The sequence below is a fragment of the Peromyscus eremicus genome, chromosome 14 (genome assembly GCF_949786415.1).
Source record: "Peromyscus eremicus chromosome 14, PerEre_H2_v1, whole genome shotgun sequence".
NCBI classification, from domain to species: Eukaryota; Metazoa; Chordata; class Mammalia; order Rodentia; family Cricetidae; genus Peromyscus; species Peromyscus eremicus.
Genome location: NC_081430.1, coordinates 67,805,668 through 67,831,004, shown reverse-complemented (window position 1 = coordinate 67,831,004; position 25,337 = coordinate 67,805,668). Strand labels below are relative to the sequence as shown.

The 25,337-nt window shown below is 42.3% G+C and overlaps 2 protein-coding genes across 4 annotated transcripts in view; one reads left to right on the top strand and one right to left on the bottom strand.

Annotated features, from left to right (window-relative positions):
- Cdkl1 (cyclin dependent kinase like 1) overlaps positions 1-13,025 on the top strand; it is a 43,848-nt gene extending 30,823 nt beyond the window's left edge. For 2 of the 3 annotated variants that reach the window (XM_059279203.1, XM_059279202.1), the window contains 5 exons: positions 574-774; positions 2,752-2,834; positions 6,304-6,360; positions 8,861-9,016; positions 11,433-13,025. In XM_059279203.1, coding sequence (XP_059135186.1) covers positions 574-774; positions 2,752-2,834; positions 6,304-6,360; positions 8,861-9,016; positions 11,433-11,540 — 605 coding nt within the window. In that variant the 3' untranslated portion in view covers positions 11,541-13,025. Of the gene's footprint in view, positions 1-573; positions 775-2,751; positions 2,835-6,303; positions 6,361-8,860; positions 9,053-11,432 lie in introns of all 3 variants that reach the window. The other variant, XM_059279204.1, reaches the window with a different exon arrangement.
- A 1,384-nt stretch (positions 13,026-14,409) lies between these two features.
- Dmac2l (distal membrane arm assembly component 2 like) lies at positions 14,410-22,594 on the bottom strand. Its single transcript, XM_059279205.1, has 5 exons — positions 22,463-22,594; positions 17,726-17,837; positions 15,722-15,930; positions 15,029-15,200; positions 14,410-14,529 (listed from the first exon to the last, which is right to left on the bottom strand). The coding sequence occupies exons 2-5, from the start codon at positions 17,830-17,832 to the stop codon at positions 14,415-14,417; spliced, it is 603 nt and encodes a 200-aa protein (XP_059135188.1). The 5' UTR covers positions 17,833-17,837; positions 22,463-22,594; the 3' UTR covers positions 14,410-14,414.
- Between the last annotated feature and the right edge of the window lie 2,743 nt (positions 22,595-25,337).

Sequence of the window (25,337 nt, the reverse complement as noted above, 5' to 3'; positions counted from 1 at the left end):
GTGAGTACTGCCGCTTTCTTCGGGGTCAAAGAAACATTCTTGCTACGATAGCTGGTCTAGATACTGCAGAAAGCTGGTTCGTGGGTTCTGCATAGGAAACCATCTTGCTGTAAATTACAGTTCTTGCAGAATTTTGTGATGCAATATAACTTGAAAAATGTATAAACACGCAATAGTGTAGATGCGCAGGTTATATGTAAACTGTACCACAGTAATTACTATAAGGCATGCTAATCTCCCGATTTCCACCCTTGCCTCCCTGCCCTCCTGAAATAACACTTCCCAGAAGTAATACTTTAGATGCATGGTTTTTAATCTTGGCTGCAGATTAACCTCCAAGAAACTTTAAAAACTGTACTGGCAACTTTGGGTCCTCTCCAAGTATTCTGATTAGTTGGATTGGGATCAGGCATTAGTAATTTAACAATTCCTATGGCCGAGTGATTTTAACTAGCAGCTTGCATTGAGAACAGCGACTCTGAAAAGCTTTAGGCTTCCCTTCTCAGGTCTTTCCCTCTCAGTTCTGATTCCGGGCTTCCACTATTCTGTGTTCCATGTCTCTCTACTGGACAGCTGGACCAGGTGACTACTACACAGACTATGTGGCCACCAGGTGGTACCGCTCGCCTGAGCTGCTGGTGGGGGACACACAGTATGGCCCCCCAGTAGATGTTTGGGCAATCGGCTGTGTCTTTGCTGAGCTGCTGTCCGGAGTGCCTCTGTGGCCAGGAAAATCGGATGTGGATCAGCTCTATCTGATAAGGAAAACCCTGGGTAAGTGGCATTTCTGTCCTGGCTTTTAGAGAACTGGTTAGCTTTCCCATGACAGCACCACTTTCCCAGCTCACCAGACACCAGGGAACTTCGGAGCCTCACCGACATGGCGCTATTAAAAGTGTCTATGGTTTAGTTAAATCACGGTAATGAATGGTTATTGAGAATTTGCTAGTTGTCCAGAAGATAAAGACTTATGTCTTGAGCTTAGGTTGGACCCAGTTAACTTCTAAAAGCATTACCATGGTGACGAAAACACTGCAAGACTGAGACCGCATACGTGGCTGACTTCATTTACAGGCTGAACAGCCCTCATCCAGAGTGCTTGAGGCTAGAAGTGTTAATGACTTCGGAGATTTGGATGAGGTCTCTTAGGGATGGGACCCAAGTCTAAACACAAAATTCATTTATGTTTCATTTACACGTTATTCTCATATCCTGGAAGTCATTTTATACAATCATCTTAGTGTGCCCGCGTTTTGCCTGTGACTCGTCACGTGTGGAATTTTCTACTTGTAGTATCGTGTTGGTGCTCAGTTTCAGATTTTTTAATTAGGGATGCCAAACCTGTATTAGGATGTGGTGATTCATTTAGGTGTCCTTGACTGCGGCCTGCCTGACGAGTCTTGGATTATTCAGATTCTGTAGTAAAGGAAGCTCCTCAGCCTTCTAAGCGGCTAGAAGAAGAAGAAAGTCTGGTTTTTCTCACGCCATTTTTATTTTTATTTTTATTTTTGTCTTGCTTTTCCTTTAGCATTAAGGGGAATGGTAAGGACAGAAGAAGAAAGGGAGGGAGAAAGGAAAAGAGAGGGACACTTCAGAGCTCTGTAAGCAACGACGGTTCTTTTCAAAATCCAGGCGTTAGATTCTAGTCGGCTAAGGAGCCCGATTCAAAGCAGGACTTCTCTGCTCCATCAATTTTTGAAGTATCAACGATCACCATGCAATTTTGTCTTCCCAAAACACTGAAAGCTGCCTGAGCGTGAGATGGTTCCTAGTGCTAATATCTCCGCCAATGCCTTGGCATTTGCAGCCTCCTTGAAGCTCACTCAAGGCCACTCAGCCTTCTTTGGCTGTCGTCCCCAGTGCCCTTAGGGCACTCGCCTGTCACTCCTGCCCAGTGGGAGGGACAGGGAGGGCACAGGGATATCTGTCTCCTCTATGCATGTACATGTAATTAATTTTTAAAGCTAGAACGTAAGCTAAGGGGCTTCATTGCAGCATTTTCAGACATATGAGTCATCATCCTAGAGGCTATATTTTTGCTTGCTTGTCCAGAATAGAGGGAGGTTCTGATTTGAGCGAGAGGTAAAGTTGTAAAACGAGTAGCCCTGTACAACCTGATGCTTTCGTTAGCTAAGAGCTGGGGCCAGTTCGGGGCCAGCACCGCAGGCTCCTGGCTGGCGGCCTTGGCTTCCCCTCTGCCCTAGAAAGTAGCCACTTGTGCCCAAGGGAAGCACCTCATTCTATTTTCTGAGCAGACGTCTTTCACGGTAATACGCCTAGGACTTTACATGAAGGCACCACCGGCTCATTTGGCTGCCATGGCTACAGAATGAGCTTCATTTATCGGGAATCTAGAAACTCTGTTTCCGTGTTTCATACTGTAAGTGCTTCTAAACAGTAGATGGCAACGTTTCCAATAGATTGCCAACTGGCAAAACAGGAAAAGATGGTTCCAATTTGGAAATGGATTCCTTACAGACAGAAGACCTTCCATTAGCTCATCTGGTTGAGAGTCTTCAAATGTACTGTAAGCTCACGAAGGGAAGAACGTTTGCAGCCTTCGATTTCTGTTCCTGACACACCGTCGCTGTAGAGCTCAGCGTAGATTGTGCTGCCTGGATGATTCTCCTGTTGGGAAAAGAAAGCTGCAGCCTTGGCAGCTGGAGGCACAGGTCCACACTGCCGTGGAGGGAAACCAGCCCCATGTTTCCCAAGCAATCCCACTTAACTTCCGTCTCTTCTTGTCCAAAGGGGATCTCATTCCCAGGCACCAGCAAGTATTTAGCATGAATCAGTACTTCAGTGGGGTGAAAATTCCAGACCCTGAAGACATGGTGAGTAACCCATTTTGGAGGTGGTTCTTTAGGTCAGCCTAGCTAGGCTTTTCGTAGTGATTCACCTACTCCCCATGGCTCAGCCCGCATTGAAAGTTTTGTCTAAGAGTGACACAGAAAATTGGAGCAAGCTGGTGAGCAAGGTCCTGGCCTCAGTTCAAACTCAGAAGGCCCTGGGAACAGTGTTAGCCAGCCAGGAAAGCAAAACCCGCCTGCCCTGGCCGCTCCGGTCCCTTATCGTTGACATGGATGAACACAGACCGCTCGGAGCCAATCCACTTGAAGCAAACCTAAACACTGACTCACCAAGTGAAAGCAGGCCACTCCCCCCCGCCGGCCTCCCCCCCCCCCCCCCCCCCCCCCCCCCCCCCCCCCCCCCCCCCCCCCCCCCCCCCCCCCCCCCCCCCCCCCCCCCCGCATTGTCCAAATTCCCTACAGTGTACTTACTTCCCAGAACATGGAGCAAAACCGTAAGGACCCTATTCTGCTGCTGTATGGTTAATGTGGGGGGAAACACGTTTTTTAAAAGGACTAAGAAAATCTAAATGTTTACATCCCCGACCCACTTTTTTTTTTTTTTTTGAGACAGGGTTTCTCTGTGTAGCTTTGCGCCTTTCCTGGAACTCACTTGGTAGCCCAGGCTGGCCTCGAACTCACAGAGATCCGCCTGGCTCTGCCTCCCGAGTGCTGGGATTAAAGGCGTGCACCACCACCGCCCGGCTCCGACCCACTTTTAATAACTCATCCCAATGAAACCATTAGACAAGGGTATGGAGGTGAAGCATTCACATCATTACCTTTGGAGTTTGGTAGGGAGGTTAAGTTACAGAACATCTGTGCCATAGCTGTCATGGGACTAGTAAAGATAATTAGTTCTGAGTTTATTCATCTGGAAAAGTCTACAGCAGGTTGCTGAGGGAAGAAAGTGGTTATTGAACAGTATAATTTAAAATAATTCAAATAAATATTTAATAAAACATTTATATTAAATGCACATATAAATATAAAAAAAATGGCAACCTCTGGGAAATATGCAAATTTTTACTTTATTTTTTTTCCCTTGAGATAAGGTCTTAGTTTATAGCCCAGGCTAGCTTTGAACTTGTAAAAAATTCCAATTCTTTATTTATGAATATGGGTGTTTTTTTCTGCATACATGTCTATGTCTGTGTACTACTTGCCTGTCTGGTGCCCATGGAGGCGTAAGAGGCAGCTGGATCCCCTGGAAGTGGAGTTACAGATGGTCTTAAGCCACCATGTGGGTGCTGAGAATTAATCATCAGTCTTCTGGAAAAGCAGCCAGCACACTTAACAGCTCAGCCATCTCTCTAACCATGGTTTTGAACTTTTGATTCCCCAACCTTATGATCCGATCCTGAGGGTTGAGATTACCGGCATATGCCATACGAGACTATGTATGCAAACCCCTTTACATTTCTTAAATAAATAGTTAAGAAAGGATATCTTTCTTTCTTTTTTTTTTTTTTTTCCTGTTTATTTTTGAGACAGCCCAGAGTGGCCTTAAACTCCTCAATCTCTTGCCTTCACCTCTCAAGTATTTGGATTAGATGTGTGCACTACCATGTCCAGTTTACAGTGGGTATCTCTTTGTAGTGAGATTTTTGGGTACCATTTTCACCTCCCCCCACCACTGTATTTTTACATTTTTGAAATGTCTTCTAGTGGGTCTGTATTACAATGAAAAGGTATATCATGACTTGGGGTGGCTATTGCTCCGTGATAGAGTGCTTACCCAGCAGACCCCGGTGGGTTCCTAGCACTGCAAAGAAAAGAGTAATAATACAGTTTCCGGGCATAAATAAGGTTTGTGGGTCGAGTTTCCACTGTCGGAGAAAGGCGCTTTCAGCTGGAAACCAACACTTCAGTTTCCAGATGGAAGTCCCTTTGGTCCCTTGTGGTTGCCTTCTGTCTCTGCCCCACCAGCCAAGAGTCCATCTCCCCACAGCATCACCAGCATTACCAGCATTGGGGAAAGCGGGTCATGCTGGGATGGAGAGGCGTGCACAGCACCTGGCTTGTGGGAAGCGACCCAGTGGCTCCCCTGTGACCTGGACATCCTCAGTTCTGCACCAAATATCCCTTAGCAGTTTCCTGGCTGATTGTCCGCTGGCGGAGCCTCCAAAACAGCCAGGGCTCTATAAATGGGACGCTCCTCTCCCGGTTCCCAGAGGTTGGTCCTGCAAGGGATTTCCTGTTGACAGAAACGCAGGAAACAGCAGCACACGGCTGTGCCGGTTGAACATCTGTGTCCTTTCCCTCTGCCGGGTCAGTCACCCTGCCTAGCAAGGCCTGCTGACTGCTGGGGCTGGGGAACTGGTTCAGCAGGCTGGAGGGGCCTGGTGTATTACAGTCAATGCAGGTCATCCTAGGCATTGTTCCTGAGCTCGGAGGGCTGATGTAGTAAGGTCAGTCTGCAGCATTGCTTAGGTTAGATAAATACACAGAAAGAGCTATTTTAGTGGTGAGGGCAAAGGCGACCCTCTCAAGGGCTAATACAAGGGCAAGGTAGGATTGTTTTCCCCTCTTCTTAAATGGAGGCACTTCCCTTTTTGGTCATTAGCATGTGTGCCATTGAGGATTGTGTTGAGCCTGGCTCCCTGTCTAAACCAACACTGCTCTGAAGCTCTGAACTACATACAGCCCCAGCCCCACGCATTAGATGGGCCTGGCCAATGGCTCCAGCCCTCAGCTCACACTACCATATTAACACACATCATGCACTGTGGACATTGATTCTGTTCAGCTTCCATCTTCAATCAGTCTTTGCAGTGAGACAGCTCCTTAACTTACCTCCTCACAGCAGACCCCCCTTCGCCCCCCCGCGCCCCTCCCCCCATTTACAGTGTTACTCTCAGCCAAGTGAATGGCATGCACCAGCCTTAATAAGGCGGAGGGAGATGAGAGCCTGGTGGGGAGACTCTTTAAACTGTGGGCTGATCAGACACACAGCAGGCACTTATGGGAGGTAACAACAGTGTTTATTCCAGAAATCCAATGGGCACGAGTTCATCTGGGTAGGGGTAAAAATGTATTTTGAAGTTCCCTTTATCCAAATGTCAATAAATGCAATAATTAATGCCCAAAGTCATTGTCAGGAAAGGCATTTTATACAAAGCAAAGCAAGAAACAAACAAACAAGTACTAGCTTGGCCCGTGCGTTGTGCTGCTCTTTGTTTTCGCCCGCTTCGGTAGGTCAGTGTTTACTCACACTGCTACCTTATTCAGGAAGGAAGTGAGTGATCGGGAAACAGAGCTGGAAAAGCGTCTTGGAGGTGAAGGGAGAAGAGGCTAGTGGACAGTCACAAGGAGGTTATCACCTGTGGGAGGCAGAGCGGGAAAGGGTGGAGGAGGATGCCAGGAAGGTACATCTACTCAGAAGAAATTTAGCGTGAGGTAACTTCAATTAAAATGTAGGCTGTCATTTAAAAGTCCCTTTTCTTTTTGACAGGAAACCCTCGAGTTGAAATTTCCAAACATCTCCTACCCTGCCCTGGACTTCTTAAAGGTAAAATCCTGGCTTTCAAGAGACCGGGAAGCATGCCGTTGTCAGAATTAATTGTCAACTGATGAAATGTTTCTTTAAAATCTTTCCTTTGAAAAACATCAATTTTGGGATGGAGAGATGGCTGAGTGGTTAAGAGCACTGGCTGCTCTTCCAGAGGACCCAAGTTCAATTCCCAACACCCACATGGCAGCTCAAAATTGTCGGTAAATCCAGTTCCAGGGGATCTAACATCCTTATACAGGCATACATACAGGCAAAACACCAATGTACATAAAATAAAGATAAATATTCATTAAAAATGTTTTTTTAAGAAAGAAAAATGTCAATTTAAAAAATGGGTCTCATTCTATTATAGTGCAAATACATGCTTTTCACTTTAAATAAAAGTAAGATGATTTTGGAATTCTAAATTTATACAAAATGGAAATCTTAAGGGTGGTGTTTTACAAAATTATACTTTCCTTAAAAAAAAAAACATTCATAACTGCAGGATCCTTTAAATAACCAACTCATGGGATGGAAGGATGGCTAAGAGGTTAAAAGCGCTGACTACTATTCCAGAACACCAGGGCTTAACTCTCAGCACCCACATGGGAGCTCACAACTGTTCCAGGGGTTCTGATGAAATGTTCCTTTAAAAATCCTCTTTTGAAAAACATCCATTTTGGACTGGAGAGATGGCTCAGTGGTTAAGAGCACTGGCTGCTCTTCCAGAGGACCTGGGTTCAATTCCCAGTATCCACATGGCAGCTCACAACTGTCTGTAACTCTAGTTCCAGGGGATCTGACACCCTCACACAGACATACATGCAGGGAAAACACCAATGTACATAAAATAAGGATAAATAAGTCATTAAAAATGTTCCAGCTCCAGGGGTTCAGATGCCCTTTTCTGGCTTCCGTGGGCACTACACACATGTGGTACACAGACATACACGCAGGCAGGCATTCATATATATAAAATACAAATAAATAAATCTTTAAATAGCCAGGCGGTGGTGGCGCACGCCTTTAATCTCAGCACTTGGGAGGCAGAGCCAACAGGATCTCTGTGAGTTTGAGGCCAGGACAGGCACCAAAACTACACAGAGAAACCCTGTCTTTAAAAACCAAATAAATAAATAAATAAATAATGAAATAAATAATGAAATAAATCTTTAAATAGTCAACCCCGTATACATTTTAAAGTTGGTTTACATATATATTTTTAGAAATACGGCTTATGGAAAATATGGTACAGCAACAATTTGCAATGTATAGCCATTTTCCCAATATTTCAAAAAGTAGTCAAAGTTTATTGATGCTATATACAAGCATGAAATTGTCAAAGGACAAATACAAAATTGAGACAGTTCTTTGGGGTATACAGCTGTGACTGCTTTCTGAGTATGAGCTCCATGGTCTGTTTAAGGGCAAAGAAGTAGCTAAGAATGATGTAATATAAAGGGCTTGTCTTTCCTTGTGTACATGCATGCTTGTAATGCACAGACTATTTCTAGATCTAACTATCAGAAAGGCTGGCAGATTCTAGAACGGGGAATGGAAGAACTAGACTAGCGGAGAATAATGACACTGTGAACTTCATTTCTGCCGTGTATGAACCTGATTCAAGGATAAAAATACAAAACAGCTCAACAAATTATTCCCATTGGCCACTGAGCTCAACTCCAAAATCATGTACTCCCCCCATGGCAGGGCACCAAATGCCCCAAGAACATGAGGAGGAACCCCCCTCCCAACATTTATCCCTTCTATTTCCAGCTGACGAGAGTTTAGTGTTTCACAGAAAACTCATTTCTCACGTGCTCAGGCACAATTCTGGACAAAGGATGCCAACACAGTCAGGGGTGTGTTCTAATGTGCTGTGGCACAGCAGGGTGACTGTAACATAATTTGTTGCATATTTTATGAAGAACCAAAGAAGAGTTAAGGCTCCTAACAGAGAAATGATAACTGTTTAAGGAAATGGAAATGCTAAGTATCTTGATTACACATTTGTATGAGTGTATGTAATTATCACATAGCACCCCATCCATCTGTATAACTTTATATATCAATTAAAAATGGTGAAAATCGGGGTTGGGGACTTAGCTCAGTGGTAGAGCGCTTGCCTAGCAAGCGCAAGGCCCTGGGTTCGGTCCTCAGCTCTGAAAAAAAAAAACATAGTGAAAATCAGTGCTGGAGAGGCTCAGTGGTTAAGAGCGCCTATCCTTATAGAAGACCTGGGTTTGGTTCCCAGCACCAAATGAATCACAAACATCTGTAACTCCAGTTCCAGGGGATCCAATGCCTTCTTCTGACTTCTATGAGCACCAGGCACACATGTGGTGTACATGCAGGCAAAATACTCATGCACATAAAGTTTAAACATCTAGGAAAGAATTTAAAAATGGTAAAAATTAAAAATAAATAAATGTGCTCAGTCTTTCAAAAAAAAAAAAAAGAAAATATAAGTTATTGCAACTTCAAAGGAGTAAAAAGGGATTTTCTACTCTTCCAGGGCTGCCTCCACATGGACCCTGCTGAGAGGCTGACATGTGAACAGCTGTTGCAGCATCCATATTTTGACAGCCTTCGAGAAGTTGGGGAGTTGACAAGGCAACATGACAAGTCAGTGAGGAAGACCCTGAGACAGAGTCGGAAGCACCTGACTGGGGTAAAACTGGTGCACTGCTTTACAGAAACCTCCAAGGTTACAGTTTCAAATGATCTCACGCCCGTTGCCTGGTACTGAGTTGGAATCTAGGATGTGACAAGTGTAGCTTGCAGCCCCAGCAGCCTCAGTCCACAAGTAGGAGACAGGTCATCTGAATTACCAACCAGGGCCTCAGAGACACTTGCTTCTTAAGGCCCTTTCCTGAATCCTAAAGTTGTCCTTGCCATGCTGTTCCTGATGCTACACAGGAGCCAAGCTGTCTGCTGTGCATGAACGCAGGTTGTTTCTTATACTTTGGAGAATGAAATCAGACCTTTGACATACTACCTCCAGTGTCAACATTGCAGGTTTCTCCAAAAATGGAATTGTTTTCCTTTCTGGTCCTTTGTCAGAGCTGGTGAAGAGAAACTCAGCAACAAGGGCCTACTGGATACCTGCAGGATAGCACATTTAATCACAGGACAGGATCCAGCAGCAAACATGAATCAGTGAGAAATCCCGACTAGTGTAAAGTGGATACATTGCTCAAATTAAATGGCAAAAATCTGTGACAATCTAGAATCTAGTTGAACCATAGCTGAGATGGGTTGGCTGTTCTTGATCACTTTTGGATCCGTGTAGATTCACAAGCTTCAAATGACCTTGCCTTAGTGTCTTAGTTATCGTCTGTTGCTGTGGTGAAACATCATGACCAAGACAATTTGAAAAAGAAGGCATTCAATTGGGGGCTTGCTTGGAGTTTCAGAGGGTGGGTCCATAACCATCATGGTTGGGAGCATGGCAGCAGGCGGGCAGGCAGGCATGACACTGGAGCCATAGCTGAGAGCATACATATTATCCACAGGAAGCAAAGAGAAAGAGAGAGAGAGTTGCGGGGAGGGAGACTGGCATGGGTTTCTGAAACCTCAAAGCCCACCCTCAGTGATACATTTCTTCCAACAAGGCCACACCTCCTAATCCTTCCCCAAACAGTTCTAGAAACTAGGAACCAAGCATTCAAAATAATAAGGGCCATTCTTGTTCAAACTACCACATTTAATCTATTCTTTGTAGGCCCTACTTCCTCAAATATATACCTGGTTGGTGTGTGTGTGTGTGTAGGGGGGGTAGTTGGGTGAGTGGGTGGTTTGGGAAGGGAAGAGATAGAGCTATTATTAGGAATAATAGCTTTCTCAATGTCAAGGCTCTGAGGTAGACCATGGTTACAAAACTAAGAGATATTATTCTCTATCATATACGGCCCAGTGAGTAAATCAGGCCAGAAGTCCCCTCTCTCTTTCCTCCTTGAGTTATCTCCATTTCACTGATACTTTGTGTTCAAGAGCAAAGAGACCTCCTGAAATATTTCTATTGGAAGGAATAAAGAACCTCACTGTTTGGTGTATTGAAGTCCTGGAGGACTGTTTTATTTAAAATAACTAAGAGTATCTTTGTTCCAGATACATAAGGCCACATGGTACAATTAAAAAATATATAGGTTCCAGGAAAGGCGTAAAGCTACACAGAGAAACCCTGTCTCGAAAAACCGAAAAAATATATATATATATATATATATATATATATATATATATATATATATATATGCCTGTTCTTATTTTCATTTGACACGGACATTTGTTGTTGAAGCTTGAAGGAAGATGGATGTGTTGTCTTTTTAATTAGAGGAGTAAGTGGGCAATGCACCCAAGTGGTCTGCACATCTGTTTTCTCTACTGGACAGGGCCTTGGCTTACATGATATTCTCAAACGCTGTGAATCTCTTTTGTTCTCCAATAATGCAGATATCACCTGCTCTTCCATAGTCTTTAAATTCTCTTTGTATGTGTGTGTGTGTGTGTGGTGCTGGGGCCTCTCACATGTAAGCAAGCAAGTTATTACTGAGATACACCGGGTAGCTTTGCGCCTTTTTCCTGGAACTCACTTGGTAGCCCAGGCTGGCCTCGAACTCACAGAGATCCGCCTGGCTCTGCCTTCTGAGTGCTGGGATTAAAGGCGTGTGCCACTACCGCCCGGCTCATGTTTTTCCTTTTTAATGTGGGTTCTGTGTGTTTGTGCATGGTGGTGGGAACTTAACCCAAGGTCTTGGTTGCTTTTGTGTTTTTGCTTTGTTTGAGGCAGGTCTCCTTATGTAACCCAGGCTGGTCCATTGTGATCTTACTGCTTCAGCTCCCTGAGTGCTGGAATTACATTTTGTGCCAACAAACCTGGCTTGGGCTGCTTTTAAAATATAAATCAAATCTTTGAAAGAAAAGGAAAATCCAAATGGAAACACTTCTCCCCATCTCTGGTTCTGGATTTCCTAAGAGAAAGATTTATTTCTGTACCTCCAAAGCTATTTCTTTTGTGATGTATTCTAAATAATAATGAAAGCCTTGCATGGCCTAGCGTTGAACCTGACTTTGTGTTTTGTTTTCAGTTGCAGTACCTACCTCAGCTTACGAGCAGCACCCTCCTCCCAGCTTTGGACAATAAGAAGTACCAGTGTAGTACCAAGAAATTTAACTACCATTTGCCAAATATTTAAGGAGCGGGCAGAGTGATGAAAAACCAATCATTTGAAGAAAAAAAAATGTAGACATTTGATTCCTGTAGTGACCACACATCAAGAGAAAACACAGACAGGAAGCTGGAGGCCACTTGGCAAGATATGAAGAGAAATTCCAGATCCAGACGCCCATGCTTGGTGGAGCTGTCCAGAGAAGAGAGCAAAAGCTTGGGGTTTCACCGTTTGCGTATCTAAGCAGCAGAGCTTAAAGACCGAATGTGAACTGTGTCTACTGCCCATAGCTGCAACAGATGATGTCGAAAGGACTTCTGCTTCAGTTTGCCATATGCCTCGTGTGAAAAGTGGATTATGGAATGTCCACATGCGTTTCTTTAGATCTGTCTTGCCTTGAGTCCTATCTCTACTGTTGTTTTCAAATCATATTTAAGTATGATTTTGGTCCCTGAAGTCAGAATGTTTGTGATTCTATTTCCTATTTGCTCTTTCTTGATTTTTGTGTTTGAAGACATGTTTTAGGATATCTAAGTTGATAGAAATATCTAGTCTTAAAACTTTGTAGGTTTTATGCTTGTATAACCAATGAGATACTTATACATCTCTTGCATATACTTTTATCTTTATCCTAAGAAAGGATGCATCAGAAAGGGATAGAACAAGACCCACAGGCCTCACAGAAAGAACCTGTCAGCCAGAAAATAATTATCACTCTGTTTTTCAGCTCACCCTCACACCTGAAGACTGTTCTATAAGCAAAACTCACATGATCTGGATTTAGATGTAATTGCTTGTGGACTTTAAGGTGAATCAGGAAATACGCAGATTGCAAATTGATATTCTCTCCTGAAAGTATCTCTTATTACATTATATATATCATGTCCATGTATATGTCTGTAAATACACACTCATACACATGTACATATATGTATGTGTACATAACATGCTAATGAATACAGTACAACAAATGAGGAAGTGGTAAAACGAACACAGGGGATTTTTAAACAGTGAGACTTAAAATTAAAATTACCTCCGACTTGGTTTATTGTTGCTGGTAGCCAAGCTTTTCTCCGCTGTCCCCTGGACATGGGCATGTAAGCCTGTCTCAGTTTCTCACTATCATTTCTGGTTGGTGCTGCTGGTTCACAGGAGTTCTCAGACATGCACTTCAAAGCTCTATTTTCCTGCACCTTTACAACATTTCTTCTGCACTCTCATTTTTCTTCCTGTGTTAATTTCATGACATCACTTAGCCCCGTTCACTTCCTGCTACGTAGTTTACTAAATTCTGTTCATTAATCTTGGCTACTCCAAGGCAAATTAAGGCTTCCTAAGTATATGAAGCTTCTTCCATAGACCTGACGGTGGGTTAAATAACAGCCCCGGTGTTATTCAATTCCTCTTAAATAGCCATGTTAAATGACAAGGAAGGGTATCAACTTCTGTGAATAGTTAAAATTGCCTCCCCCAACCCTCTTCTTAAATCAATAAACATGTATTTGAAGGAAGCAAATGATGGTAACTGCCTAATTTATCCAGTAGTTTTACAGAAAACTGTAGACTAGAAAAGTCTCTCCAGATGAAGTCATGACGAATTAGCTGTTGGGCCACACAGTACTGAAACAGACCTGAGATAAAAGGGCTTGCCTTACTTCGGTGCAGTCTATTACATTTATGCCTACGCTCAATGGAAATTGGAGCAAACCTGCAAACCTCCTCTCCCACGTGGAATCAGCACATACTACACGAGACCATTCTACATGTCTTCTGCCTTGTCTTTGTTTTTATTTACTATTTTCTGACTTGCAAATGACAGTGATAGCTGTAATTTGCATTTTTCCCATGAATTAGGAGTTTTTTTTTATAACCAGAGTTCTAAAACCAGCTGGAGTTCCCTTTTCTGCCTGAGAGTTGCACTGCAGAAGGTCATTCCTAGTCAAATTTATATTCAGCAACCTGATATCCAACCATGTATACAGAGACCTACACATGGATCAGCATAGAACTAACAATGATGGAATTACAGCTAGTTCAGGTAAAAGATTAAAGACTAGTTTTTATCCCCTTATGACATTCTTTATTAGTGTTTTCTAGATATAAAATTCATTTTCATGTTTATATTTTTATGTCCCTTGAGTTCATAGGAGGTAGCATTCAAAATATTTGAGGGACAGCAAAATTTAGCTTTTAGTCAGCACACTAACATTCTGTTTGAAGTAGATAGGGAGTAAGGACAGCCTGGTTCCTGCTTTGTTTTACCAGCAAAACTAGTTGGGTATAGACGAGAACCTGTGTTCAGTTCTATCCAGTAGTAGCCCAAGCTTAGAAGTAGGATGAATTAACCAGCACTCTTCATTCTGAGAAAGGGTATTTTTAAAAAGTATGTCCTATTAGGAACACAGAAATGCAGAAGCTTGAGCAACGTGTGCAAATCCTGGGAAGTAATACAGCGTGCTGTTCTCAACACCACTCACAACTGTGTACAGCCGACTCCATCAATGAATCTGTAACTGAATTTTCAGTTCTTCATAATCGGGCATCTACAGCACCATGCCTCAGTGCCTTTAAAGATGTAAATTATTATAATACAAAAAAGAATATTTGCAATGCAGTTTAAAGATCTCTATGTCAATACCTACACCAAGCAATACATACAGTATACATGCCAATGAGGCAGACATTAGAATTAAAATGTTATGTCATATTTTTAAAAGTGATTCAATGTACATAATTTCTCATTTCCAACTAAGTAACTTTAGTGAGTCACTTTTAAATATTATTCTCTACTTCTCCATTATTAAAACACCTCCTTAGTTCTATTGGTGATTATGTTGGGTGTGTAGCTATTTAGTATGAGCAATTTCAAGTGACCCTTTGTACTGAAATCAGACATGTGTTTTACTTCAGGTTTAATTTTAGTTCTAGAGAAGGCAGTGTTGTTTGAAAGACTTGGACAAGATTTTCTTTATCTTTGACTCCAGGAAGATCACTTAAGTACAAATACCTGAGGTTCCTGCAAACAGAGAAAAAAACAAAGTCACTTCAGTGTGGCCTTTTATGGCTGTAAAAATGAATTCAATTTATATGATGTTTAGGAAAAGTAACATGTAGAAGGTATTTACATCACCACATACCTTCCAAATGGCTTTTAGAGCAATAGTATTGGAAGGCTACTTTAAATAAAACTCATGCGAGACTTTAAAATTATCATTTTTCCTTATTTCATTGACATTTCTGAGTCTTTTTTATTTCTATACACATACAAAACAGCTACCCTTTGTACATAAATATTAATAATAACATAAACAAACACCACCCGAAGTTCTTAAAGGTACTCAAGTTTCTGTAAGAGGAAGAAGCCTTGAAGCAGCCAGATAAAGCAGCTAGTTAAGAGATAAACGGTTTAGTCCTTTGGTTCCAGTGTTTCAAACATCTCAAACTGCCTGCGATCTGAGATTACTGTTTCATATTCTGATTGTCCACCTCATCAAGTTCTGGCTTTGACCACTTACCTAAAATGTCGCAAAGCAATGATGCCATTGTCGGTGACATTCCCACAGGCGATGATCTCCATTTCCAATAGGCTTTTTCGTAATTTTTCAAGTTGACTAAGCCTCTGCAAACAGTTATCTTCAACATAATGACACTTGCATAGTATGATTTTTTCAACATGCTCTAGGCCTTCTGGGGGGGGGGGAACGCATAGTTTAAGAATCCGTTTTACTATTACCATGACTAACAGTCCTTGGTTCACAGACAAGACTGTCCTAGCTTTGACCATTCTATGGGAACCCTGTTGACCATATGACATATTCCTTACACAGGGTGGGCTGGTGCAAGGGCCACTCTGAAGTCATACGCCCAGGTATTGGAAGAAAGGAATTCCCACATGAGCAGAAGCTGTCTGGATTTATTAGTGTTATGTTACTGAGGGGCTCACAAAGACATAAGTTTGACTAAGATAGTCTGACCAAATCAAACAAGCTTTAAGTTTTAAGTGAACAAAAGAACACAGAGAGATGCTCATAAGGGAGGAAGGTGCATATCACATGATCTCTATTCGCTTTGAAGATAAATATCTAACACAGGAATAAACAATCAATTTTACTGAAATACATGACCATGACTATAACAGTGAGCAAACTGTAACAAAACATTCATTGTAAATCACCTGCATGCCCTAAAAGCGAATGGCTGGGACTTACCCATGTGATCCAGTCCAACATCCATGATACAAGAATCGGTGGCATCAATTGCTTGAATCTTGTATCTGCCCTCAGAGCCTCCTGGGATGTGGTTGTAATCCTGTAGCCACTTCTGGTGGCCACAGTAGCGTACTTTGGCCCCACACCGAAGTAGCCACTCAGATGCTGCCCTGTCAGGGCCAACATCCCTGATGCGTTCATAATCTACTCTGTTGACAAGAAAACAGAGGTAGTTCACGTCCCTTGCCACTAGTTTCTTAGTTGTGTTCACCAATATAAAGATGGACCAGAAATCAATTTTTATTTCAAATGACTGAGGAGTAAATGTATTAATGGGAACTACGGAAAAAAAAACAAAAACAAAAACAACTGTGGTTCTCTTTAGTGCTTTTTGCTTAAGTTTTACTCTTTGGAAGCTCTAACAAGATATATCAATATAATTACCAACGTTTTGGAGGCAGAGTCTCACTGTGCCAGCCAGGCTAGCCTTGAACTCATGATCTTTTCCCCTTGCCTGCTCAGTGGAGAGATTACAGGTATGTGCTCTCATACCGGACATGGTGGGATTTAATTTATTGTTTTGGTTCTGGGGCTTAAAGCCAGGTCTTCCCTATGTTAGGCAAGCATTCATATGTGTCATGGAGCTTGTGATAGGAGATCCCTATCACAATATAGTGACTATCTGGGGACCAGTTTTCATTACTGATAAAACATTAACAAGAAGCCAGGTATGGTGGCGCACTTTTAATCCCAGGAAAGGCAGCTGGATCTCTATGAGTTCGAAGCTAGCCCAGTCTACATATTGAGTTCCAGGACAGCCAGAGCTACATAGAGAGACTCTGTCTTAAACAAACAAACAAACTATTAAAAAGGGAATAATTTTGAAACCATTTTCAAATTAGCTTCTTTGTACTATTTACTAACTTCTGCAATGCCTTTTTCTTTGCAGTCACATGGTGAGGTTAAGCAATGAGTGTGTCATACCTGTTTCAATACAGTACTTCTATGAGTATGCCACATACTAAGGTTTTATTTTTCATTTATTCTAATTTATTTAAATTTTTCTCTATGTAGTCCTGAGTGTTCTGAAACTCACTTATATAGACCAGGCTGCCCTTGATTTCACAGAGATTCTCCTGTCTCTGTCTCTCAAGTGCTTGGATTAAAAGTGTGAGCCACCACATCTGGCTACACTAAGGTTATTTTTTTGTTTTTGTTTTTTTTTTTGGTTTTTGTTTTTTTTGGTTTTTCGAGACAGGGTTTCTCTGTGTAGCTTTGGTGCCTTTCCTGGAACTCACTCTGTAGACCAGGCTGGCCTCGAACTCACAGAGATCCGCCTGGCTCTGCCTCCCGAGTGCTAGGATTAAAGGCGTGTTTTTAAACACCAGAGTTCTCCTAGTAGGACTCAAAACGCTAATAACATTCCTTAAGAAGAAAGAGAATGAGCTATTTCAAAGTTACATATACTGTTGAGTATAAAAAGAATAAAAATTCGTTTTAGATCATTTGAAGGGCATCAATAGAAATAAGAATAAAATAAGAAAAAACCCACTTGGGACTGGAGATGGCTTACTGGGTAAGAGCACTTATTGCTCTTGTAGAGGACCTGGGTTCAGTTCCCAGCACCTACATGGCAGCTCACAACTGTCTGCAGCTCCAGTTCCAGGGAATGATGCCCTTCTAACCTCTGTGAGCACCAGGCACACATGTGGTGCACATCCGTACATGCAGCCAACACACATACGCAGAAAGCAAAAATGAAAAAATCTTAAAAAATAAAAATACACTAATCTTCTGTAACCCAGACAAGCAATTTAATATTTTATAAGGTACTTTTCTGTTTGTGTTTTATTGTTTATAAAAAAAATTAGGATCATACTATGCATATTGTTCAAAAGAAAAATAATTTGAAACACAAGAAATAACCAACTAGCCAAAAAGCAATTTAGAACCTGTCTAGTTGTAAAAATTCCCACATTTCTTCACTTAATTAGAGTCACTTACTTGTTAAACACTGTATTCAACCATTCCCAGAAGTATCTGGAGTCACGTGACCGTGGGCTTTTCTTTAAGCCGCAGAGTTGCCTCGAAATTTTTCCAAACATCATCATTTGATCTAGACACACAAAACAGACCCCCACGAACTCATCAACCAGAGCCTCACATCATTTGATCTAGACACACAAAACAGACCCCCACGAACTCATCAACCAGAGCCTCACATCATTTGATCTAGACACACAAAACAGACCCCCATGAACTCATCAACCAGAGCCTCACATCATTTGATCTAGACACACAAAACAGACCCCCATGAACTCATCAACCAGAGCCTCACATCATTTGATCTAGACACACAAAACAGACCCCCATGAACTCATCAACCAGAGCCTCACATCATTTGATCTAGACACACAAAACAGACCCCCACGAACTCATCAACCAGAGCCTCACATCATTTGATCTAGACACACAAAACAGACCCCCATGAACTCATCAACCAGAGCCTCACATCATTTGATCTAGACACACAAAACAGACCCCCATGAACTCATCAACCAGAGCCTCACATCATTTGATCTAGACACACAAAACAGACCCCCATGAACTCATCAACCAGAGCCTCACATCATTTGATCTAGACACACAAAACAGACCCCCACGAACTCATCAACCAGAGCCTCGCATCATTTGATCTAGACACACAAAACAGACCCCCACGAACTCATCAACCAGAGCCTCGCATCATTTGATCTAGACACACAAAACAGACCCCCACGAACTCATCAACCAGAGCCTCGCATCATTTGATCTAGACACACAAAACAGACCCCCACGAACTCATCAACCAGAGCCTCGCATCATTTGATCTAGACACACAAAACAGACCCCCACGAACTCATCAACCAGAGCCTCGCATCATTTGATCTAGACACACAAAACAGACCCCCACGAACTCATCAACCAGAGCCTCGCATCATTTGATCTAGACACACAAAACAGACCCCCACGAACTCATCAACCAGAGCCTCGCATCATTTGATCTAGACACACAAAACAGACCCCCACGAACTCATCAACCAGAGCCTCACATCATTTGATCTAGACACACAAAACAGACCCCCATGAACTCATCAACCAGAGCCTCGCACATCTAGTGACTTATTCCACAGCTTCAGTGTCAATACTTGTACCGATAGTTCATGTTATTGACCAGTCACTACTGTCTCCAATTCTTGGGTTTTGTTTGTTTCTTATTTGCTCAAAATGAGAGGCTGGGACTAGATGATGTCTAAGGTCCCTTCTATCTTAAATTTCATTGTTTGAACCTTAATTGTCTGCAGTGTTGCCCCTTAATGTTTATTTTTTTAAATATAACTATAGATTTGCTCAAACCAGCTCCACTTCCAATATACATTTCAAAAACAAAATGACAAACTATAGTCCCGTAAGGAACAATGTGACACGGTTACAGTGTTTCCATCCAAGTAGGGAAAGGAAAATAAAAGCAGGTCTATTTAGGATAAAGACACAAGTGGGTCACCAGAGCACAAACAAACCTACATCAGGCAGCTGAGAAGTCTGGGCAAGCAATTTTACTTCTCTGACCCTGGATTTTCTCATTTGTGAAAAGAGATGATTTGTTCAGATGATTTCCAGCCATGAGCTGAGAAAATAATTCCTGATTACGTCTCAATCTATCTCAGTTCAAGTTCTCTAGTAGTGGGCCAGGTATGAGGGTTGGGGTTGCAAGAAAAGTAAAATGTGGTCTCTATCCTTGGGGAAATTACAAGTTAGTCCAGGATGGAGTGGCCCAAGTCACCAAGTAGTTAAAATAAATGACAAGACTTGATACAAGCCTTGAAAGAGCTAAAATATGGATAGAGATGATTCAACAGACAAAAAAGCCAGGTAAGTTATGACAGGTTATAAGCCAAGGCAGGAAAGTAAGGCATGTTGTGGGTCGGTTTGGTTTGTCCACGAAGGTCAAGAGGAGAAGAGTCTGTTCCACCAGCTCACAGCTCAGGCTGCAGCCAGGCTATCTGGACCACGTTCTGCAGACAGCAGGGAGTCACTGAGATACCAGAACAGAGAACTGGCTGCGTTGAAGCTGTGCTCCAGGAAATTTACTCAGACAGCAGCGTCAAGACCAAAGATCAAGTCAGATATGGTGACATGGTCCTATAATCCGAGCTACTTCTGAGGCAGGAGGCTCGCTTTAGCATAGGAATTGGAGGCTATCCTGAACAATATAGCTACAGTCTGTTTCAAAATAAATAAATAAGTAAATACAGAATGGTACAGAAATAGCTAACAAGGGCTTTATAGGAAAGGGCTTAGCCACAGAAGGATAGAATGGCAGAGCTAAGACTCCATATGGCTCAGTAAGGGACATTTAGAAATAAGAGCTAGAAGACCTGAAGATGATACTAAGCCTTGGTCCTGGATCACTGGCAGGACGGTGATGTCATTATCAGAAGCCAATAACAAGGATGGTTCAATGAGTAAAGTGCTTGTCCACAAGCGTGAGGACCTGAGTTCGGATCCCCAGCAGTCATGTAAAAAGCCTATTTGGCAGCATGCACCTATAATCCCAGTGGTGGGAGAGTAGGGACAGAAAGATCCCTCGCTGGACAGCCAGTCTAGCCTAACTGGCGAGCTCCAGGATCAGTGTGAGAACCTCTAAGAAGTAAGGTAGAAATGTAACAGGGCCTCAGAACTTAGCACAACTGACCCCATGATGGAAATTCCACTTAGGCCATAAAACTCAGCACACAGACCGCACCACTAGCCAAAATGGAAACAAAGACCTGATCCATCAGAGTTCACAGTTATGGAGAAGTCTCTAAATATACCAACCTTGCTTTTTGGCTTCTGTCATTCCACTTCTGGCTAACTGTTCTTTTTAACTAAAGTATGTCAATAAAGGACATGGTGTTTGTGCTTAAAAACTCACCCTGAGAAAGGCCTGGGGCTACACTGGGATCCTGAACACTCAGTGTAGTCACCAGTCAGCTAATAAAGACTTTCTATTGGCTTAAACCCATGTGTCTGGTGGACAGCCCACAACAGAAAGAGACTGAGGTCATTCAATGTTGACCCTGACCTCCACATGCAAACACACACATGTGAGCACAAACAGACACACACACATCACACATATACACCGATATAAGTAAACAGTGGGTCAGGGTTGTGGGCTCAGTTCTTTTTCCTTTTAATTTTTCCTAGTCTAAATAGGAAGTGTTGGCAGGACTCCTAAGGGAAGATGGCCAACATCATCATTGGAATCAGAGTCACAAAGTGTAAGAGCTGGAAGGAACTTAGGTCAGCTACATGAAACCTCTCCTTTAGAGATGAGGAAACTGAAGCCTTGATATTAAGTAACATGCTGACACTCTAAATCCTTTCTGGAACAAGGTGGGGCATTAATAAATGCATGGGTCTAAAGGGACTTGCTCAATGTTTCAGAGCTAATTCGTGTGAGTGTTGCATTTGAACCTAGTGCTCTTCCCTACCAGTCAGGGCTCTGGATGATTCTAGAACTCAAAAAGGGAGAAGAAGACTTAAAAAGTGCCTGAGTGGGAGCATTTGAAAGCCGAGGAAACAGTGGGATGTTGAGGCCTGATAACAGAATCTGGGGCCCACCTGCTCTTCTCGGGCCTCTCCTTCCTTCTCTGGTCTTCCCCAACCCCTCCTTCTTTTTGATGGAATCTGGGAACTACCTGCTCTTCTCATACCTCCTCTTCCTTCTCCGGTCTTCCCCAACCCCTCCTTCTTTTTGATGGAATCTGGGGACTACCTGCTCTTCTCACAACTCATCTTCCTCCTCTGGTCTTCCCCAACCCCTCCTTCTTTTTGGCAGTGTTGGGAATTGATCACAGGACTGAGTACCTGTTAGGCAAGTACTCAACTATTCAACTGATAGTACCTCTCAGACTCCATCTTTATCTCCATCTTTCTACCATGGCTGTCTTCATCACCACAAATCTGCCTCCACTACATCCAGCAGTCTCAGCCTTGCCAGAGTTCTGTTAAAGCTCTCTCCACCTATGTCCACCCTAAGAACTCCTTTGTTGCCAATTTCACTTACAAATCTGGGCATTTTCATCCTCTACTCAGGCTATTCCCTCTATTAATTCCACCCCCAACTTCATCTGTCAAAATCTTACCCAACTTCTCATTTAAATGAGTGAATCCTACCTAGTCATTCATTCATTCATTCATTCATTCATAAATGCTCACTGAATGTTTGCTATACTCAGTACAAACCCATGGTGAGACAAAGCCGCAGCAAGAGAAGGACAAAGGAAGATCCCATCCTGTCCTCATAGAATCCATGGTCTAATGGAGAAGACAGACGACAGGGAAACACAAGCACGAGCCAATGTGGTACTTGGAGGCACAGACTGTGCGTGAAAGCCTAAAAGGGTGAGGAAGGATTCATACTAGAGATTTTTTTTTAGCGGAGTCTTAAACAGTGATTAAGAGTTTTCAAGCAGTCTGTGATGACTCCTTTAATCCCAGCACTTGGGGGGCAGAGGCAGGAGATCTCCGTGAGTTCAAGGCCAGCCTGGTCTACCTAGTAAGCTCCACCCAGGACTACATAGTGAGACCCTGTCTCACAAACTGAAAGAGAGTTTTCCGTGAAGAAGATTAAGTGGGGAGAGGAGTAGGCAGGGCTAAAAGAGGAACAAAGACTACTTATTTCCATTTTTTCCACATGATGCAAAAGTTTACCAGTATCTGTTGATGAGCAGTCTTCAGTGGCCAGCTACCCATGTGCAAAAGTCAAGCCAGAGATTCTGTTACTCAGCAGATGGAACAGCACTCTGAGCCCTCAACACTTCTGCTGGAGTCATTTTGGTTCATTTTTAATCCAGCTTAAATAAAAGTAAGGCCAGCTTTATTTCAGTTATGATTTCTAAAAACATTAGATGTTATCCTTATACCGAGTTACAGCAAAACTTAAATTTATATATAGAAATAAAGACTTAAAATTTGGTGAGTTTTTACATTTTCAACTTCAGCTTTGCTGACTGACATCTGAGAACACTTCCTGCTTGAAAACTAAGCAGCAAACAGTGGTGATGCTTTCTACATGGAAAGAGGAGACCTCTGGTGGTGAGCTGGTATATGTGACGCCAGTAAGTTAAACCAGTTAAAAGCAGGTAAGAAAATTGGTGTTGCTATATGACTGATGCAATAAATAATTGAGAAATTAAATTATAAAAAGGAAACACACTTCTGTTTACTATCAGAAGAAGCCCTAATTTTATAAGTGTTTCTAAAATTTACACACATACACACACACACACAGAGTTTTCTAAGTAGAGTTGATAGCACTTCCTCATTTGCATAAAGTGAATATTTTAAAGGTGGAGCTTTTGATTATTATATTAAATGCATTCCTGAGTAGGCTATCAATTGATGGCTAGTTTGTTGGCCAAAGAGTGAATTAGTTCTTGACAGTGGTGGTGTGGAGAGAGGGTGGAGCATCAGAATGGGTAAGTTTTCCCTTAAACACAACTCTATTCCACTGTAAACTAAGTACTCATAGTTGACTACTTGGGGTCTGAATTAAGTGAAACTGACGGAGTAATTTGTTAGGAGGTAGACGCAAAGGTCCCCCAACCATTCTTGGGACATCACAGGATATTCATCAAACTAACTCTTTATAGGCTCTTGCTGAGGAGCGTGGGGTCAGTAATACAAATGTCTCTAATCACAGATATTACAGAGTGTATGAATGAAAGGTAAATTCTTATTTGAAATTTACTGAAACAAACTATTGTATAGATCTTCAAATAAGGCAAGCAGAGAATAGCTTGTATATTCTTTCATCCTCCTAAAGTAAGTAGTACACGCTCAAAATCACAGACTAGTTAAAATATAAACAAAGGAAGACAAAAGGTATGACTACAGGCCAGGTGGCCCACAGACATCTAATCACAGCCCACCCCCTCCCCTCTATAATTGTGTAGTCAATGTAGTATTAAATCAACACTATCCTTTTGTCTTGACTTTCTTTCTCCAGGACCTGAACTACAGGTCTTGTTCATCCTCATGCTCTACCACCAAGCTGTCGCCCCAGCAAATCAAATGTACCTTCCACAAACCAAGTCATCCCTACTATTCACGGATCAGAATGGTTAAGACAAAACAGTAGCAGCATCTAAGGCTGCTGACAATGAGGAGGAACTGGACCACTCAAACCCTGGTACAGTTACTTTGGAAATCATTTGGTGGTTATTTAGACCAACTTTTAAATATGACTTAGCACGCAGACTCTTGAGCATTTATCCTAGAGAAAACAGGTTTGTACAAAAAGCTGCAAATAATGTTCACAATATTTATGATGCAAAAACTGTAGACGTCTCGGGTGTCTTTCGTGGGGGAATGGTTGGCTACAATGCTTAGTACAGACATTACTGAAAACTATTCAGGATTAAAAGGAATGCACCACAAGGAACAATGTGGATGACTGTCAAAGGATTATATGTAAGGCCAATCCCAAAGCTTGTGTGCTATATAGTTACACTTGCACAGCCTTTTATTAAAGTTTTATTATTTTTATGTATTTGTGTGTGCCTGAAGAGGCCAGAACACTAGGTCTTCTGCAACTGCAGTTATAGGGGGCCATGGGGCCTCCTGATGTAGGTTTTGGTAACTGAACCCTGGTCCTCTGCAAGAGAGGTGTAATAACTATTCTTGGTTGTCAACTTGACTACAACTGAAATTAACTAAAACCCAAACAGCTGGGCACACCTGTGAAGGATTTTTCTTATTTAGATAATCTGAAATGTGAAGACTAATTTCTAATACAGATCTTTTGCGGTGGGAAGATCCACCTTTAATCTGGGCCACACCTTCTTGTGGCAGCCTATATAAAGGACATGAAAGAAGAAAGCTCTCTTTGCCTGCTTGCTCTCTCTCTCACTAGCAAGTCCATTCCTTCACTGGCCTTAGTGTCTACTTCTCCAGAATTCTGGCGTATACTGAAGCCCAGCTGAGACATCCAGCCTCGTGGACTAAACAGCTACTGGATTCTTGGACCTTCCATTGGTAGACAGCCATTGCTGGATTAGCTGGACCACAGCCTTTATGCTATTTTAATAATCCCCCCATGCATATATATTCATTTAATAAGTTCTGTTCTTCTAGAGAACCCTGACTAATACAAGCAGTAAGTGCTCTTAAGTATCAAGCTATCTCTCCAGCCCCTGTACAACATTCTTAAAATGACAAAATTATGGAAAGGAAGAATGACAGGAGGGTTATCAGGGGAAGTTGTGGTCAAAAAGGATGTCTGGAAGGATCCTTGTGATGCAACTGTTATCTTGATTATGATGGTGGGCATAAACCTCTACATCAGTGATGATAATTTCTAGAACTACACACAGAAATGTAACACTGGGGACATCTGAGGGAATATGTCAATTGCCAGTATGATACTGTACTACAGCTTACAAGATTTTATCACTGGGGGAGATGGACAAAATGAAGTGATGGCTAATCCTAGTTGTCCACTTGATTGCATCTGACTCTAAAGCCCAAGTTTTTGGGCACTCCAGCAAGGTATTTCCTTTGGATTATTTGAAGCAGGAAGACTCAC